Below are 15580 nucleotides of genomic sequence, written 5' to 3'. Positions count from 1 at the left end.
TTAACTGTTGTCAGTGTAATTCAGAAATTAAAAATTCCAGTACTTGTCTTTTTCTTCACAGGCAGCTTCAGCAGTTTTTGTCTGCTCAAAAAGAGGACTTTGGGCTGTTTGTGTATTGAAGTCGGAGAACTTTTTGCTGATGCTTGTCAAGTTCTCATGTTAAAATACGTGTTAAATTCCACAAGACCTTTAGAAGATCTGATACTTACCATGCCTGTGGTTTTATCCCTTTTCATACACCTTTCTCTGGACTAGGCCTGGGGTCTAAAGGATTTATTACTAAAAATACTTGTAAATACATCTGTGTGACATGCACAGAAGTCAGAAATGCTGAAATATCTTATCCTCACTTTGTTTGAAAAGAAGAAATCTTGGTTTATTGCAAGTGTTTGTGCTCAACATAAGGAATTACTGTTATAATTCTGATATCGGCATAACTTCAGGACTTACAGCAGAGAAACTTCCTGTTGCTTAAGTGAAAAGAGGCTGAAGGACTAAATAAAAGACAGATAAAGGGGGAGAGAAGGCAGTAGCTGTGCACCAAGGCTACAGAGGAGTGCAAGCAAAGCTTTGGCTGCCATGGTCCTGGTTTAGCCAGTGAGCAGCTGAACTATGTCCTGATGTGCAGAATTAGAACGTGAAATCAGATTTGTTTTCTCTGAGCTGACACCACTTCCATACCAAAACAGATTTATATTGGGTCTGTTACAAGAGTTGCACAAGTTTGTTTAAAATTAGATTTACTTTTCTTTACCTGTTTTCCGAAATAGTAAGTCCGAGTTTCTTCAGCCGTGCTCAGCAAGAAAAGAGGAATTTGCTTTCTGGATTTCTGTATGAATTCCCCGACAAGCAGGGCTGAGCCCAGCACAGTGTTCTGTGTTTCTGGCTGCTGCCTCAGGAGCTCTGCAGCATTCACCTTTTCCTCCAAGTCCCACAGCGCTATCCCAGTTCTGCTGCAGTTTCGGGTTGTTTCTCCGCAGGCTGACTCTGTCCGGCTTTGCTCTGCTCAGGATACACGTTTCGATGCCCATCACTTCAGCCTTTCTGCCTTCACTGTCCGCTTCCACCAAGTCCAGTTTTAGCATTAAGTGGCTGAGAGTATGGATTGTGTTCGGTACCTTCAGCATTTCATCACTGGCATAGCCGAGCTCTTTTCCCCTGTGCTCAGAGTGCCCAGCGCGCTGCCCAGTTCTCTCTGAGCCCTCGAGGTGGTTCCGAGCGCGGGTTTGGATGTCACGGCTCAGCAGGAGGAGCAGAGCGAAAAGCAGGATGACTATTTCTTTAACCCTCCCCTGTCCGGGCAGAGGCGTTTCCGTTCAGAGTCCTGCCGCCGCTCAAGCCCCGCCCCGCCGGCCCAAGCTCCGCCCCGCCGGCCTAAGCCCCGCCCCGCCTGCACAAGCCCCGCCCCGCCGGCCTCAGCCCCGCCCCGCTTCCCCCGTTGCCGGGCAGCGGCTCCGCCCCGCCCCCTGCCTTGGCCCCGCCCCCCGCGCCTGGCTCCTGCACGGCCGCTGCACAGCCGGCGGCGCCTCCCATTGGTCGCGGCCAGGGCAGACCGGCGCCGCTCGGCCAATCCGCGCCGTCCCTCGGCTCCGGCACGCCCCGCGCCCGGCGGCCCCGCCGCCATTGGCCGGCGCTGTGCGCGGCTCCGCCCCCCGAGCGCTCTGCCATTGGCGGCGCGGGCGGCGGGGGCGCGGCCGCGCGCGCGCGCGGGCGGGGTAAGATGGCGGAACTGGGGAAGAAGTACTGCGTGTACTGCCTGGCCGAGGTGAGCCCGCTGCGCTTCCGCTGCACCGAGTGCGCCGACATCGAGCTCTGCCCCGAGTGCTTCTCGGCGGGCGCCGAGATCGGCCCGCACCGCCGATGGCACGGCTACCAGCTGGTGGACGGCGGCCGCTTCACCCTGTGGGGCGCCGAGGCCGAGGGCGGCTGGAGCAGCCGCGAGGAGCAGCTGCTGCTGGACGCCATCGAGCAGTTCGGCTTCGGCAACTGGGTAAGGGACGAGGGGCGAGGGGCGGCGGGCGGGGCGATCCTGCCGCTCCTGGGCGAGCGGCGCTGGCCGCAGCCCGGGCTGCCCTGTCCGCGGGGCCGTGCCGGGCTGGCTCCGGGTGCTCCCGCTGCTCCCGGAGCGCTCCGGCAGCTCGCACCTGCCGGCAGCCCGCCGTGTCACACCTCCTGCGCTGCCCCTTACCCTCTGCCCGCCGTGTGTCCCAGCTGCGGGCTGGCCGCTCGCCTGCCCTGCCGCTGCACAGCCGGGCTGGGCTGTAAACAAAACACCAGGGAGAAAGCGTCATTTCACAGCCATGGAATGGGTCAGGTTGGAGGGACTGTTGTGCACATCGCACAGGATTGAATCCAGGCAGGATTCAATCCAGTTCTCGACTGTCTCCAGTGAGGGAGACTCCACACCCTCTCTGGGCAGCCTGTCCCGCTGCTCAGCACGGTAACGAAGTTCTTCCTCACGTTCATGTGGGACTTCTGTGCATCGCTTTCAGCTTGTTGCCTCTCGTTCTATTGCTTGGCACCACAGAGCAGAGCCTGGTGCATCCTCTGACATGTCCCTTCAGACGCTGATAGACACTGGTGATGTCCCCTGATGTCCCCTCCCAGTTGTCTTCTCGAGGCTGAACAGGCCCAACTGCCTCAGCCTTTCCTTGTAAAAGAGATGCTGAGTCCCCCAGTCATCCTCGTTGCCCTCCGCTGGACTATTTGATTCATTTTTGATTGATTTGATTTGTTGTTACTTATGTTTTGCTTCATTAAATATAAAGACCTTTTTAAAACCTTAAGATGTATGATCATGGTAGCTTGCTTAGTTCTTAAATAACTAGAAAAGGGTAAATAATTATAAATACATAATAAGAGTAAATATAATATAATAATATGTAAATATATAATAAGAATAAATACTGTTTGTCTATTTCCACATTGCCCTTCAGTAATGTGATATAAACAAGCAAAACCCAAGCTGTTGGTGCTGTTGGTGCTGTTGGTGTTGGCTTGGAACTTGGACAGCCTGCTGGTGATGGTGATCCAGCTCTGTGGGAGTGCCATGGGTGCTCAGGAATCACCATGTGGTGCTGTTTTCACTGCTTACCTGCTCCTGTGCACTGTGAACACTCATTCAGACCTAAAATCACAGATGTGATGGAAGCATGGCCAGTATTGCTAGACAAGTTTAGGTACTGGGAGTTGGCTTTTGAGCAGCAGGGAAAAGTCATGCGCTTTCCTGAGTGCTCGTTATGCTGGAGATGTAATGGGAATCATTTCATCACTCCTCCTTTCTCTCTGTTCAGGAGGACATGGCTGCTCACGTGGGAGCATCGCGGACACCTCAGGAGGTGATGGAGCACTACGTGAGCATGTACATCCACGGCAACCTGGGGAAAGCCTGCATCCCTGACACCATTCCCAACAGGGTGACGGACCACACGTGTCCCAGCGGCGGCCCGCTGTCCCCCAGCCTGACGACGCCGCTGCCGCCACTGGACATCTCGGTGGCTGAGCAGCAGCAGCTGGGCTACATGCCGCTCCGCGACGACTACGAGATCGAGTACGACCAGGACGCCGAGACGCTCATCAGCGGCCTCTCGGTGAACTACGACGACGACGACGTGGAGATCGAGTTGAAGAGAGCTCACGTGGACATGTACGTGAGGAAGCTCAAGGAGAGGCAGCGGCGGAAGAACATCGCGCGAGACTATAACTTGGTGCCGGCCTTCCTGGGCAAGGATAAAAAAGACAAGGAGAAAGCTCCCAAACGAAAGATCACGAAAGAAGAGAAGGAGTTGAGGCTGAAACTGAGGCCTTTGTACCAGTTCATGTCTTGTAAGGAGTTTGAAGACTTCTTTGAGAACATGCACAAGGAGAGGATACTTCGAGCCAAGATTCGGGAGCTGCAGCGGTATCGGCGAAATGGGATCACCAAAATGGAAGAGTCGGCGGAGTACGAGGCGGCCAGGCACAAACGGGAGAAGAGGAAGGAGAACAAGAACATAGCTAGCTCCAAGAGAGGGAAGGAAGAGGGTAAAGAAGGTGAATTTGCTGCCATTGAGAACCTGCCTGGCTTTGAACTCTTATCGGACAGGGAAAAGGTGCTCTGCAGCTCTCTGAACTTGAGTCCTGCACGCTATGTGACTGTAAAAACTATCATCATTAAAGACCATCTCCAAAAAAGACAAGGAATTCCTTCAAAGAGTCGCCTTCCCAGTTACTTAGATAAGGTACTGAAGAAAAGGATTTTGAACTTTCTGACAGAAAGTGGTTGGATATCCAGGGATGCTTCATGAAACTCAGCTGATCTGAAAGAACACAGCAGAGGCCCATTGCAGCCTCAAGGACTCCGTTATATTTTCCTTCCCTCCCCAAAGATACAGAAACCATGTCGCTTAAAAACACAAAAAAGCAAATACATAACCCCCCACAGTCATCATGATCCATGGTAGTTCAAATAGACATTTGCTTTGGATCATGGAAAAGAATTAGTTGGGAAATTTCTGCATTGGATTTCACTGCTTTTGGTACATTATTGGAATACATTTTTTCATGTGAATTTTCTCAAGTCCGGTAGTCCCAGAGTAGTTGCTTTAGTCCGTACTATTGGATAAATGAAAATCCTTGTAATCCTTGCTTTTCTTTGAAGGTAGGAGATAGTTTCATTTGCTGGAAACTTTCTTCACCCTTTGTTTTGTTTTTTTTTGGCATAATGCTGGCAGCAAAGTGAAGTTTACAAAAGTCCTGTGCTCAGGAGCAGGTGAGCAGGGACTTCTGTGACCATTGCTAAGCTTTTGGAACATTCTCCTTAGTAACTACAGCCAAGGCAGTTCCTGTCGAGAATACAGCAGGGATGAGCCATGGCAGGGAGTGGAAGGAAGGAAGGAAATGTGGTAGGTGAGATGCCTTCAGGACTTGTGCTGTGGAGGGAGGGTCTTGAAGAGCTCCCAGCTGATCTGGGCATTGCTTTGACTTGAGTGTCCTGAAACAGACCCCTCTGAAGGTTTGAGGTTTCCAGCTTGGTATGGAATGTCAGGAATCCCCAGCAGCTGTGGTGCTCTGCTCCAGAGGAGGGGTCAGCTACAGCGAGGTACCTGATTCGGGCCAGAAATGGGTTTTGGGAGAATAGGCAGTGAGATGTTTGGTAGAAGTTGGGAGCCTCAGGCAGCAAAATCACTGTTTTTCCTTGTTGGGGGAGCCTGCTCCTCCTCCTTTGGGATCTTAACTGCTGAGCTCATATGGACTAAGGAGGTATAGCTGCCTCCTTCTGAATTTAGTTGGGAAGTCAGGGAGAGGGAGCAAGATTCTCAAATGGGGTGTGATCACTGAGATTGGTCTTTAAAAACAAAAATAACAGTTGATGGAGATTTGGGCAAAATGCACAAAGTGTTCCCAAATTTGGAGCACTCAATCCAGCCACTGTAGTGTTCTAATTGCACATACCTTGAAATGTACCAGCCCAGGGACATTGAATCAGAGTTAACTGACAAGTAGAACAGTGCACCCTGGAAGGGAACTCCTCCCAGTTGTGATAGCTACAGCCTGGAGTGGTGCTGGAACTGGGCACCAGCTAGCATGTAACACAGTGGGAAACACAAACTCCAGACCCACAGTACTGTTCTAGTAAGATCTACTGGTTAAGGGAAAGATGCTGAAAGAGGGTTAGAAAAAGATTTCTATGCCCATTTCATCCTTAAATTCCCATGCTGGTATTTAACCAATTAAAAATGGTGGTTGGCATGTGGAAGATGGCCCAGAGTTATCTGTGCCTAAGCCTCTCTGCTGGTCATGTCTGGAGCAGGAAGCTATGACTGGAGGCTGGCTGGGCAGGTCTTCTGGAGTGCAGGTTGGAACCTGACTGGCTTCAATATGAGTGCAAGATCTGGAAATGTCATCTTGCTTTGATGCTTTGGGCTGTAGTCAGTGAGGACACCACAAAATCTTAAACAGTATTAATTCTGCAGGTTGGCAGAGGTAGTCTGATCAGAACTAGGTTTCATTGAATACATCCAGCATTACCAAAATAGTGTTACCAGTGAGTTTAGAATAAAAGGGGTACAATTACAAAGCCAGCATTTCTAAAGAAGAAACCAAAACTCTAGTGCCTTTTTCTTTTGAGCTTATGATATTATGTCCCTTCAAAAAAGGTAAGGGCTATGTCCTCTGGGATGTAATACTTTGTTTGGCCTGTCTGTAAGTGGTTTGTTGTGGCATACTCGAGACAGAACTGTCTCTTCTTGGCAGCCGTGGAGCTAACTGCAATGTGCTGAGTAGCTTTAATAACCACTTCCACCTTATATGCATGTACAAGCAGCACACAAGTTCATAAGGTGTAAACCCTTAGTTATTTTCTCTGTCCTACTCCTCTGGGAAGAAGCTCAATCTTTCTTTTCAGCATTCTAGTTATGCAATTTGATTCTTCCTGTAACTTGTTTCCTAGCTGCCATAACATGGTGTTATGAAGCATCAATTCTGCATGTAGCTGGGAGTTTAGGAGAATTGTTTTGGTTTTGGTTCTTCTGAGGTTTTTTTCCCCCTCAAATCTGTGATTTTCATCTTTCTACACTGTTTTGGCACATCTAAGTTTAACTGAAGCAATAGTGTAAAGCCCATCTGAACAATAACTTAGGAAAAAATCTAGGCACCAATGAGTCATTTAAATGTTGAAGTGAATTCTGCATTTACACTTTGTAGCTTCTTAATTCCTCAACCCCTCCAAAATGTTTCTTTGGTGCTAGAGATAACTTATTGAACATCAAAATGAATGTAAAATAAAGTATTTTTAATGTATGCAATATGGATATCAATATTTATTTTGTACTTGCAAGCTAACTCAAGGTGGTAAATGTTTGCTTTAGCAAATACTAGTCCCTTGGAAAGGGCTTCCCTAGAAGCAATGTCTCATTGTCAGCTATGCTTTTAACTTTAAAGGTGACTTGCACTAGAGGATGCTGCTGTTCCATATTTCACATGGAACTGATTTAGTCTAAGCATTCCTTTGTTATGAGCTGCTGTTTTTTTGTTTGATTGCTTATAAGTTGAGATGCAGTTAATGTTAATCCAGCAACCTACTACAGCTGTGCCGCTTCTCTTCTGTGGTGAAGGGGCTGAGATGGCAAAGAGCTCTTCTGACTTGTGTCTTGTGTTGATCTGGAAGTGCTTCCTGTACTGTACAAATAACCCAGCCTTCACGTTGCTACTGACAAGGTGTTTTATATGCTTAATGCTCTTGACTTTTCTAATTAAAGTTATTACTAATGATAGTATCTGTCTTAACAGCATTGATGTAAGCCTATGAAAAAGCAACACTCTCTAAGCTGTTCAAAATACTGCTCTTGTGCTCTGGGAAGGGGCTGTGCAGTGTGTCCCATCCCAGTGCTGGGCTGGAGGGAGCATCACTCTGCATTCCCTACTGCCCAGCACAGGGCTCGGATGCTGCAGAGCATTCTGGCTACAGCCCTTCCTGCCCCCTGTTCCATGGCAGGCCCAGCAAGCAGTAAGAGCAGTGGCTGTAGGTTTGCACTAGTCTGTGACCATGAACTGCCTTGTAAATCACACAAACTAAGCACTCTGCTGTTATTCTCTTGTGCAGCCTCTGCGTCTGATTCCTTTGCAATTGGAACAGACTCCATGAGCCTTCTGATTTACTGTTCTCCCTTCTCACAAAATGTTTTTGCATGTGCCCCAGTCACTCTTAAGTGATGACACATTAAATACTGTGAAGCGAGATGTTCCATGAGCATGTTCAGCTCATCAGCTTCTTTCTTCCTTAAAGGGATTGTTGCATTTGTTTGAACTTTACTGGTGTAGCTGTGCCAGACACACAACTGCCTGTGCTGAAATCACACAAAGCCTAACTGATGTTGTGCACACAGCATTTTACTAGATTTTTGCATTGTGTATTGGTAAATAAACTTGTATTAAAGTTTCTTTTCATGACTGAGTTAACAATAATCTAGCTTGGGCAACAAAAATGGCTTAACGAGTGCAGTAATAAGTGGAGAGGCAGTGTAGCTGAATGTGATGGGTGGAAATGTGGTGTTTATGAAATAGCTAGTACTGGTGGTAGCTTTGTTGGCTGCTTGAATTTCAGAACTGCTTTCCTCTGTTACTTGATTTCTTCCGTGCTCCTTCCTGTGGTATGGCAGTGAGCCACTCCATGCCAAAGCCTCCCTGAGGGCAGGCCAGGGAAGAGGAACCACTTCAATGAGATACTCAGTTACCAGCTTTAGAGATGAACCTTGTGCTCAACATTTAACAGGATCTTAAGAACATCCCGAATGAAGTAATGTAGTCCAAAAATGACAGTTGGTGTGAGGCACTGCAAAGCTCATTAACAAAATCTTCATCTGCTAGGGAAGAAGCTTTCCCTTTAACTCCGTATTAGAGAAACTTCTATACTAAGGAAGTTACTGCATTTAGTTTAGATCCAGAGGGATTAGGAGGGGACAAAACATGACAGTTTTTCAAAGGTATATAAAGTGGACCCTGGTCCCTTTATGGCATCAGTTGTGAACAGGTCCTGATCAAAGTGCAACAAAACCATTCCTTCAATCCTACTTCACAGAGGTACAGTGTGCTCTTAAACCCAGACAGAGGGAAGTTACTTCCAAATTCAACTTTGGTATATGGAATCCCCATTTTTCCCTGTATTTTTAAATTCAATCTTTGCCTTTTTTTTCGCTGTACTTGATTAGTATTAAAAAATTAACGTTAAAGCTGTCTCCACACATGCACAAAAAAGTTATTCTCCTTCCTCTGCCCAGTCGAAGCATTTTTTGAGTTGAGAAAGAATGAGTTCTTAAATATGACTAACATCACTAATCTCCAAACAGCTGTATGCATTTAGGCTTTTCATAGTTAACTGTTTAACTTCCAAGAGGCAAACCAGCACTGGGAAAAATGTCTTAAGGAAGGAGTAATCACTTCTCACCATGAGTAGGTCTAGTGTTCAGTAAGTTCTTGGCAACTCTGCATTTCAACCACAAAAATGTAATCAATACCTGACTTTAAGGTAAGAAGCCCCTTAATCCACAATAACCAGAAACATGGTAAAAAATTCAGAAGTACTTACTTTTTACCAGGGCCTAACAACTTCCCTAAGTTTGAAGATTCTGTCCTGTGTGTTAATAGTATGGGCTTTGAGGATACAAGAGGATGGATGCTTTGTCAGTTGTGCAATTTGCCAGGATCCACCCACTCCTATCCAGCTGACCAGACAAATGTAGGACAAAACATTCAGTTAATCATGAATTGTATTTTAGCCTGATTCTGCAGGATTGGGAGCTGCAAGTGGAGTTAGACATAGCAAGAGCTGCACGGGGAAAAGTTCTGGTGCAACCTAAGATGCAAGCTGTGTAAATGTAAGAAAAAATGAAAATGAAACTGAATTCACATTTTTGTTTGAGCCACTTACATGCCATTATTTATGTAAGTCTAAAAGAAATCATATACCAAACTCTCAGCAACTCACTTCTTTGGGTATTCTGGCTCCCAGCAGGGTTGTAACTAGTTTGGCATAACAAACTGATTGCAAAGCTAGAAGTTACAAGACTATCAAAATTGTTTAAACCAATTTATACATTATTAAATTAAAAATCCAGAGATTGGATAAATTCTATTGGTTCTTCAATGCCATACAAGTATTTGATGGTTTTCTTGAGTCAACATTAGTACAGGACGAAAAGGTTGAACAATTACAAAAGATATCTAATCTCCAATGCCATTTATTTACAGTTCAGAATTCACAGAGGTTGCAGTTTCAGTTGTTGAGATTATTTCTGAATGGACAAAACGGCATTTATCACATCAGTGTGTAAAAGCTGATGGGTGCTTGCAGAAAGCAGGTTATTCATACTACTTCACCCACTTCTGCAATGTGAGATTCTACAAAACCAAAGGAAGTGTTTAAACCACCGGATTTTTAATCTGTGCAGTGATAAACTTGGAATTGCAAAATTCTTGTGAGAGTTTCATTCTTTCCAATTTAATGCACCTTCTCAGGAGCAATATTTGTAAAACACATTTTCTAATCTAAACCATTAGAGGGCTTAATGGCTCTTGTAGTTCACACCGAAGAAGAGCTTATGGAACAGTGATGCTGAAGGCCACTAAGCAGGAGAATTTCATCAGTTACCTCATTTTCACTGGGAGACCTCAACCAACTCATTTAAACCTCGCAGGGAGCAGAGGAACGAGGAAAGCATGGTGTAAGAGAAAAACCATCCAGCTGTTTAATAGTTGTATGGCATTTGACACTCTCGGCTCGAGCAGCTAAGCGTCTTTCACCACACCCACCAGGGCAGGCCGCAGCGTGCGCCCGTGCAGCTTATAGCCAATCTTGGATACCAAGGCGATGGTGCCAGGCTCCTGCCCCTCCACGGGAGTGTGGAACAGCGCCTCGTGTTCGTAGGGATCGAACTTGGCTCCGACAGGGTTCAGTCTCAGCAGGCCATGCTTTTTGAACACTTTCTGAATCTGTACTTCTGTCATAACAAGACCTTCGTATAAGCTCTTCAAGTGAGGATTATCATCCTTGATTTCTTCTTTTGGAACACTTTCTGTTGCTTTCTCCAAAATGTCTGCAACTTCTAGTAAGTCCTTACAGAAGCTCTGGATCCCTGAAAATGTATAGAAGAGGAGAGAACGGGATTAGTCCACAAGTGTTAAAAAACCCCATGCTCACAACCCCAAAACCTACAGCAATAATCTGTGCTCTTAGACTTTTAAGAAGATATGTGATACTGTCATCATTTGGGGTAAAATGTCCTTTCCAGTTTTGGATGATAATAAAGCATTATTACAGATACTTTGAAATCCACACCACGTATTTCTACGGAACAAAGTGTTATTTCAACTCAAAAGACCTAAAATTATGCTAATGACCGAACAATAACAGTTAAAATTCTTACCAAAGTTACCAAAACCTTCAGATGGCTTCATGTAATTTCTTTATGTCCCTCTCATCTTGGGATTCACTTAAAGTTCAAAGCATTACGTTGCCCTATTCCTACCCTTTAACCTGATGTGATAAAAATATTTGCAGAAGACAGAGCATGTAACCAGATGATGAGGATTCCAAGAGATGAACAGGGATTCTTCCTTGAATGAAAAGAACTTGCACCTCTCCATCCCACTACAAACCTCTTTACAGAGTCAGCAACTGTGCCTTGCAAATACTGAGCAATTTCCAAGTTAATCAAAGTCCTTCTCCTGAAGCTGTTCTCTGGCTCACACTAAGAGAATCTGGACCAATCTCACTTAAGGCTCTAGCGATCAAGAAAAAACCACTTCAATAAAATACCACATTTCTACACAGAGGGGAGCAAAGGACAAATGTCACTGGGTTTTAGGTTGGTTTTTGGTTGGGCTTTTTTCAGTCAGAGACAGCCTTTTTAATTCTAGCTCACATTTTGGAGGTTTTTTTCTTACCAAGAAGTGATATGACCATTACCAGAGGACAAGTCTTTGGTTTAAACAAAAAATTCCCACAGCTGTGGAAGCACCTTACAAGATCTGTAGGGATCAGTTAGTTCTCAAAAAAGGGTCTAACAACTGCACAACTCTGTAGAGACTCAAGTTCTTAACAGAACAGTAACTAGCAATGTCCAAGTAGTCAGAAAAGTTTGGTAAAAACCATCATGGTTTTAAGCTGAAAACTAGAGCTGTGGTTGGGGCTGAACTGTACCAAATATAGATAAACCAGCTGTCTAGTTATCTACATCAACCCAAATAACCAAACTCTTCAGAAAGGGGTTTGGTTCAGTTTTTTATTGCATAAGCTATATTTGCAAATATCTGTGACTGCAACTCTGAATTTACACAGATCTCAGAATGAAGAAATCAGTTTCTTTCTTCAACAGAACAAGCAGTCGCACAAGCAATAAAACTTGCAGATTATATGTAATTTGGTTTTCAAGATAAATTCATTTCTGTTGTAGCATCTCTGAGCTCAGACGTGATTCAAAGTCCTTTGCACTAAGTAGAACATTAGTGAAACAGTGCTTATTGCAAATCAACCTCAGGATGAAGCACTCAAACATGAAAAAGAATGCAAGAATACTATGTACTTTTTCTTACAGTACACATTAACTGAAGACCCTGTATTCAGAAATTAGAACTTGTGTGTTCAGAATTCAACTATACAGCTGGGTGTGGTGAAAAAGAGCAACTCATTTTTCAAGGCAGAATGGCAGTCAAACACCAGGATAAAACATCACTCTCCTGCTGCAGTGTTTGCAAACAATTTCTATTTCACAGATTTGTGTTGGAAATGTTAAAAAGCTAAATCAGATGTGAGTAGCCTGGCTCTTGAAGGAATATGTGCTTCTAGCACTCATCACAGCCAATGACTGTGCATTCCTAGTGCTGGAAAGAATCCATTCATTTAGAGGTATTACTTCTGCTTGGAAGCTATAACCTTCAACAGAACAGTTATTCAAATATAAAAGGCTAAAAAAAACACACACAAAAAATACCCCAAAATCAAACAACCCCCCAAAACCAACCAAACAAAACAAAAACCAGAAGTTTTTTGAAAAACACACAAAAAACAACAACAAAAAAACCCCCAAAAACCAAGAAAACTCCCCCCCAAAAAACCAAACCAATCTAACCAACCAAAAAAACAAACCCAAAAAACAAATGAAAAAAACAAACCAAAAACAAATAAACAAAAAGCCCCAGAAGTTCAAGCTGTTGACTTCAGCAGTTTAAGTCTTGCCCATGGCTGGGGCAATTGCTCACAATTCTGATGCAAACTGAGGAAATGTTCAAATCTCTCTGTCTCAAATGTATTTTTTAACCATGTAGTCAGAATCACTGGGAAGTACAACTTGTCAACACTACAAGGCCAGTCAGCCTCATTTTTCCAGGCATTGCATTTCCTGGGTCTTACTGAGTAAACACCAGAGGAACCACCACTGACCATATAACTTTGCCTCTTCTACCAGTTTCTGGCTTCTTTGCCTCACGTTTTCTGCATCTGCCAAGGCACGCCTGTACTTGTCCTAAAGAAGAAAAAACAGTAACAGAAGAGATTTTATGCCTTCTAATTGGGCAGCTGATAATAATTCACACCAGCATGTTCAGTATAAAACAGCATTTTAAACAGTTTCATAGCCTGAATCCACCATTAGGGTGATCTGAAACAACATGCCTATTATCACACCATCCCTCCAACCAAGATAAATGTTTGCTTCACTCTACAGACAGAAATGAGGGAAAGGAAATCAGATGGTTTTCCAGATTCTCAGTATTTGTCAACCGATCAGCTGGATGGAATTTTTCACTTTACAGATGTATCAAGTTCTATAAATCCAGCATTTCTGCTTTCTCTGCTGTGTGCTCCCAGAAATCCTTCATCAGCCATGAGGTACATTGACACTATGACACATCAGATTCAACTCAGCCATGACTTTCAAACCATCTCTTCCCTTTTTACAGATACCATGGAGTGCCCTCCAATTTTCTCACATTTACAAATTCTAAAGTCTAACTCCTCTGTTGTTTAGGCAAGTTTTGGTCTATTCCTAGAAATATGGCCATTTACTAGCAGATGTACTAAGATGGGAAATTCAATAAAATTAATAAAATAAAAATTCAGGCTGAGTGCTTCACCACTTAATCCAGAATGGTGAGCTTCCACCCTCAATATGCCTGACCTTCATATGCCAGTGAAGAATCCCAAGTATAAGTACACTATTGTATAAAAACTAACCATCATTAACTCTGACCTTTGGAAAGCTGGCAGCTGTTTCCATAAAGGCTACTCTTAACACACACAAATGCACACACCAGAGATACACTCACACCCTTCCACGGCTCCCAAAATTTAATTCTCCACTGAGCAAAACTTATGTGAAAATCAGTAACAGATTTTCAGGCTGGAAAAAGTCCCATTCCATCCAAAAACTGGAAAGAAACTATCCAAAATCTTAATTTTAGACCAGGGATACATCCCAGGTCTTGCAGTACATTAAACTTAAGTTTAAAGAAATTAACAAAGGTGAGTTTTATTCAACTAAACAGGAGCCACACAACTGTATCCAGACTGTGCACTGAGAACCCACAGTGGAGGTTCTCGGGCACACAATTTGAAAGGAGTGCAACCTAATAACACAGAGATACTTACAGTAACTTCTTTTAGTTGTTCTTCCAGTTTGGCCTTTTCTTCAGCTAGTAGTTTTTCAGCAGAGCTGGGTTCCACCTTCTGCTCATTTTGGCTCTGACTCTGGTCCTCTTCCAAGTTCTGGCCTGTATTTTTCTGCTGTGTTGCTGCACAAAGCAGTCGTGGAGATGTTCTAAAGCAAAAAGATGGACATTTTTATTCTCTTATTTTGTAAGATATTGGACAATATTATTCTGTTGCTTATTTTGCGAGATTTTAGCATTTTTTAGACATACCAGACACTCTGATATACAGTATCCACAAAACTCTCACATCAGAGCACGAACTCATACAATTCTAGGCCTGTGAATACTGTGTACAGAACCCTCCGTAAGAAGCACCAGCTCTCCAGCCATTTAAACTGTAGCACAAAATAACTGCTGCAAGATATCAGCTCGTAAGTGTCCATCACACTCAGTTTACAGAGTCACAGCACTTCCAAAGAGGAGCATGAGCTCGTTTTCAGCACAGTGCTCCACCAGGAGGCAAATTCCGTGATGCAACCGCCGGCAAGAGCCGCCCAACAAACACCCGCAGAGCAGGGCTTGGCCGCTGGAGCGGCGACCCCGCGCCGCCCGTCCCTGCTGCACGGCGGCGAGCTCGGGCCTGCCTGCAGGAGTAATGCCTCCTCATCCCCTCCTGACGATTGCAAGGCTCAGCGAGCCGAGCCGAGCCGGGCCGCCCGGACGGCGCAGGGGATCAGCGCCGCGCTGACATGAGGGCTCGGATCTCGCCCGCCGCACGGACACTCCGGGCCTGCAGCCCTCCAGGCTCCACGCACTGCCGGGCCGGGCCGGGCCGCTCTGCCGGGAAAGAGCGAGGGAAGGCGGCGAAGAGCGGCGGGGGATGCGGGGCGGCCCCGGCCCGGCCCGGCCCGGCTGTCGGCCGGGGCTCCCCGGCGCTCAGGAGCCCAGCGCGGCGGGGCCGAGCCTCGCTCTCCTCCCGGCCCGGCGGCGAGCGTGGCCCCGGCCCGACCGTCCGGTGTCGGGTGGGCAGCGCGGCGCGACCCCCTCACCTCAGCGCGACCCCCTCACCTCAGCGCGACCCCCTCACCTCAGCGCGACCCCCTCACCTCAGCGCGACGCTCAGCAGCGGCAGGCGCGGGCGCAGCGCACCCCGCACGCACTGGGCCACGGCCGCCATGGCGCCTTCCTGCCCGCCGGCCGCCTCCGCCCGCCCCCCGGGCTCCGCCAATCAGCGAGCGGGCGGCCCCGGAGTGACGTGGCCGAGAGCCAATCAGCGGGGCGGACGCGCCGCGCCGGGCCGAACAGGTGTCTATTCCGGGGCGCGGCGGAGCGCCCAGAGGGGAGCGCGCGCCTCGCCCCCAGTGACGTGCGGCGGGCGGGGCGCGTGCCGCGCGGCCATTTTGTCCCGTCAGGGGGCGGGAGGGACTCTCTGCTGTCGCTGCTGCTGGCATCATCC

At 46.4% G+C, this 15580-nt stretch overlaps 2 protein-coding genes across 2 annotated transcripts; one reads left to right on the top strand and one right to left on the bottom strand.

Annotated features, from left to right (window-relative positions):
• The first annotated feature begins 1682 nt into the window (after positions 1 to 1682).
• Positions 1683 to 7920, top strand: TADA2B (transcriptional adaptor 2B). The gene is made up of 2 exons (XM_085059751.1): positions 1683 to 1990; positions 3294 to 7920. The coding sequence occupies exons 1-2, from the start codon at positions 1721 to 1723 to the stop codon at positions 4284 to 4286; spliced, it is 1263 nt and encodes a 420-aa protein (XP_084915877.1). The 5' UTR covers positions 1683 to 1720; the 3' UTR covers positions 4287 to 7920.
• Positions 7921 to 9700: 1780 nt separating this feature from the next.
• Positions 9701 to 15380, bottom strand: GRPEL1 (GrpE like 1, mitochondrial). The gene is made up of 4 exons (XM_085059752.1): positions 15231 to 15380; positions 14123 to 14291; positions 12917 to 12998; positions 9701 to 10610 (listed from the first exon to the last, which is right to left on the bottom strand). The coding sequence occupies exons 1-4, from the start codon at positions 15299 to 15301 to the stop codon at positions 10264 to 10266; spliced, it is 669 nt and encodes a 222-aa protein (XP_084915878.1). The 5' UTR covers positions 15302 to 15380; the 3' UTR covers positions 9701 to 10263.
• Positions 15381 to 15580: the final 200 nt, after the last annotated feature.

Source organism: Lichenostomus cassidix, chromosome 4 (genome assembly GCF_008360975.1).
Source record: "Lichenostomus cassidix isolate B80296 chromosome 4, HeHo_3.0, whole genome shotgun sequence".
In the NCBI taxonomy this organism is placed as follows: Eukaryota; Metazoa; Chordata; class Aves; order Passeriformes; family Meliphagidae; genus Lichenostomus; species Lichenostomus cassidix.
This window is presented reverse-complemented; position numbering and strand designations above follow the sequence as displayed.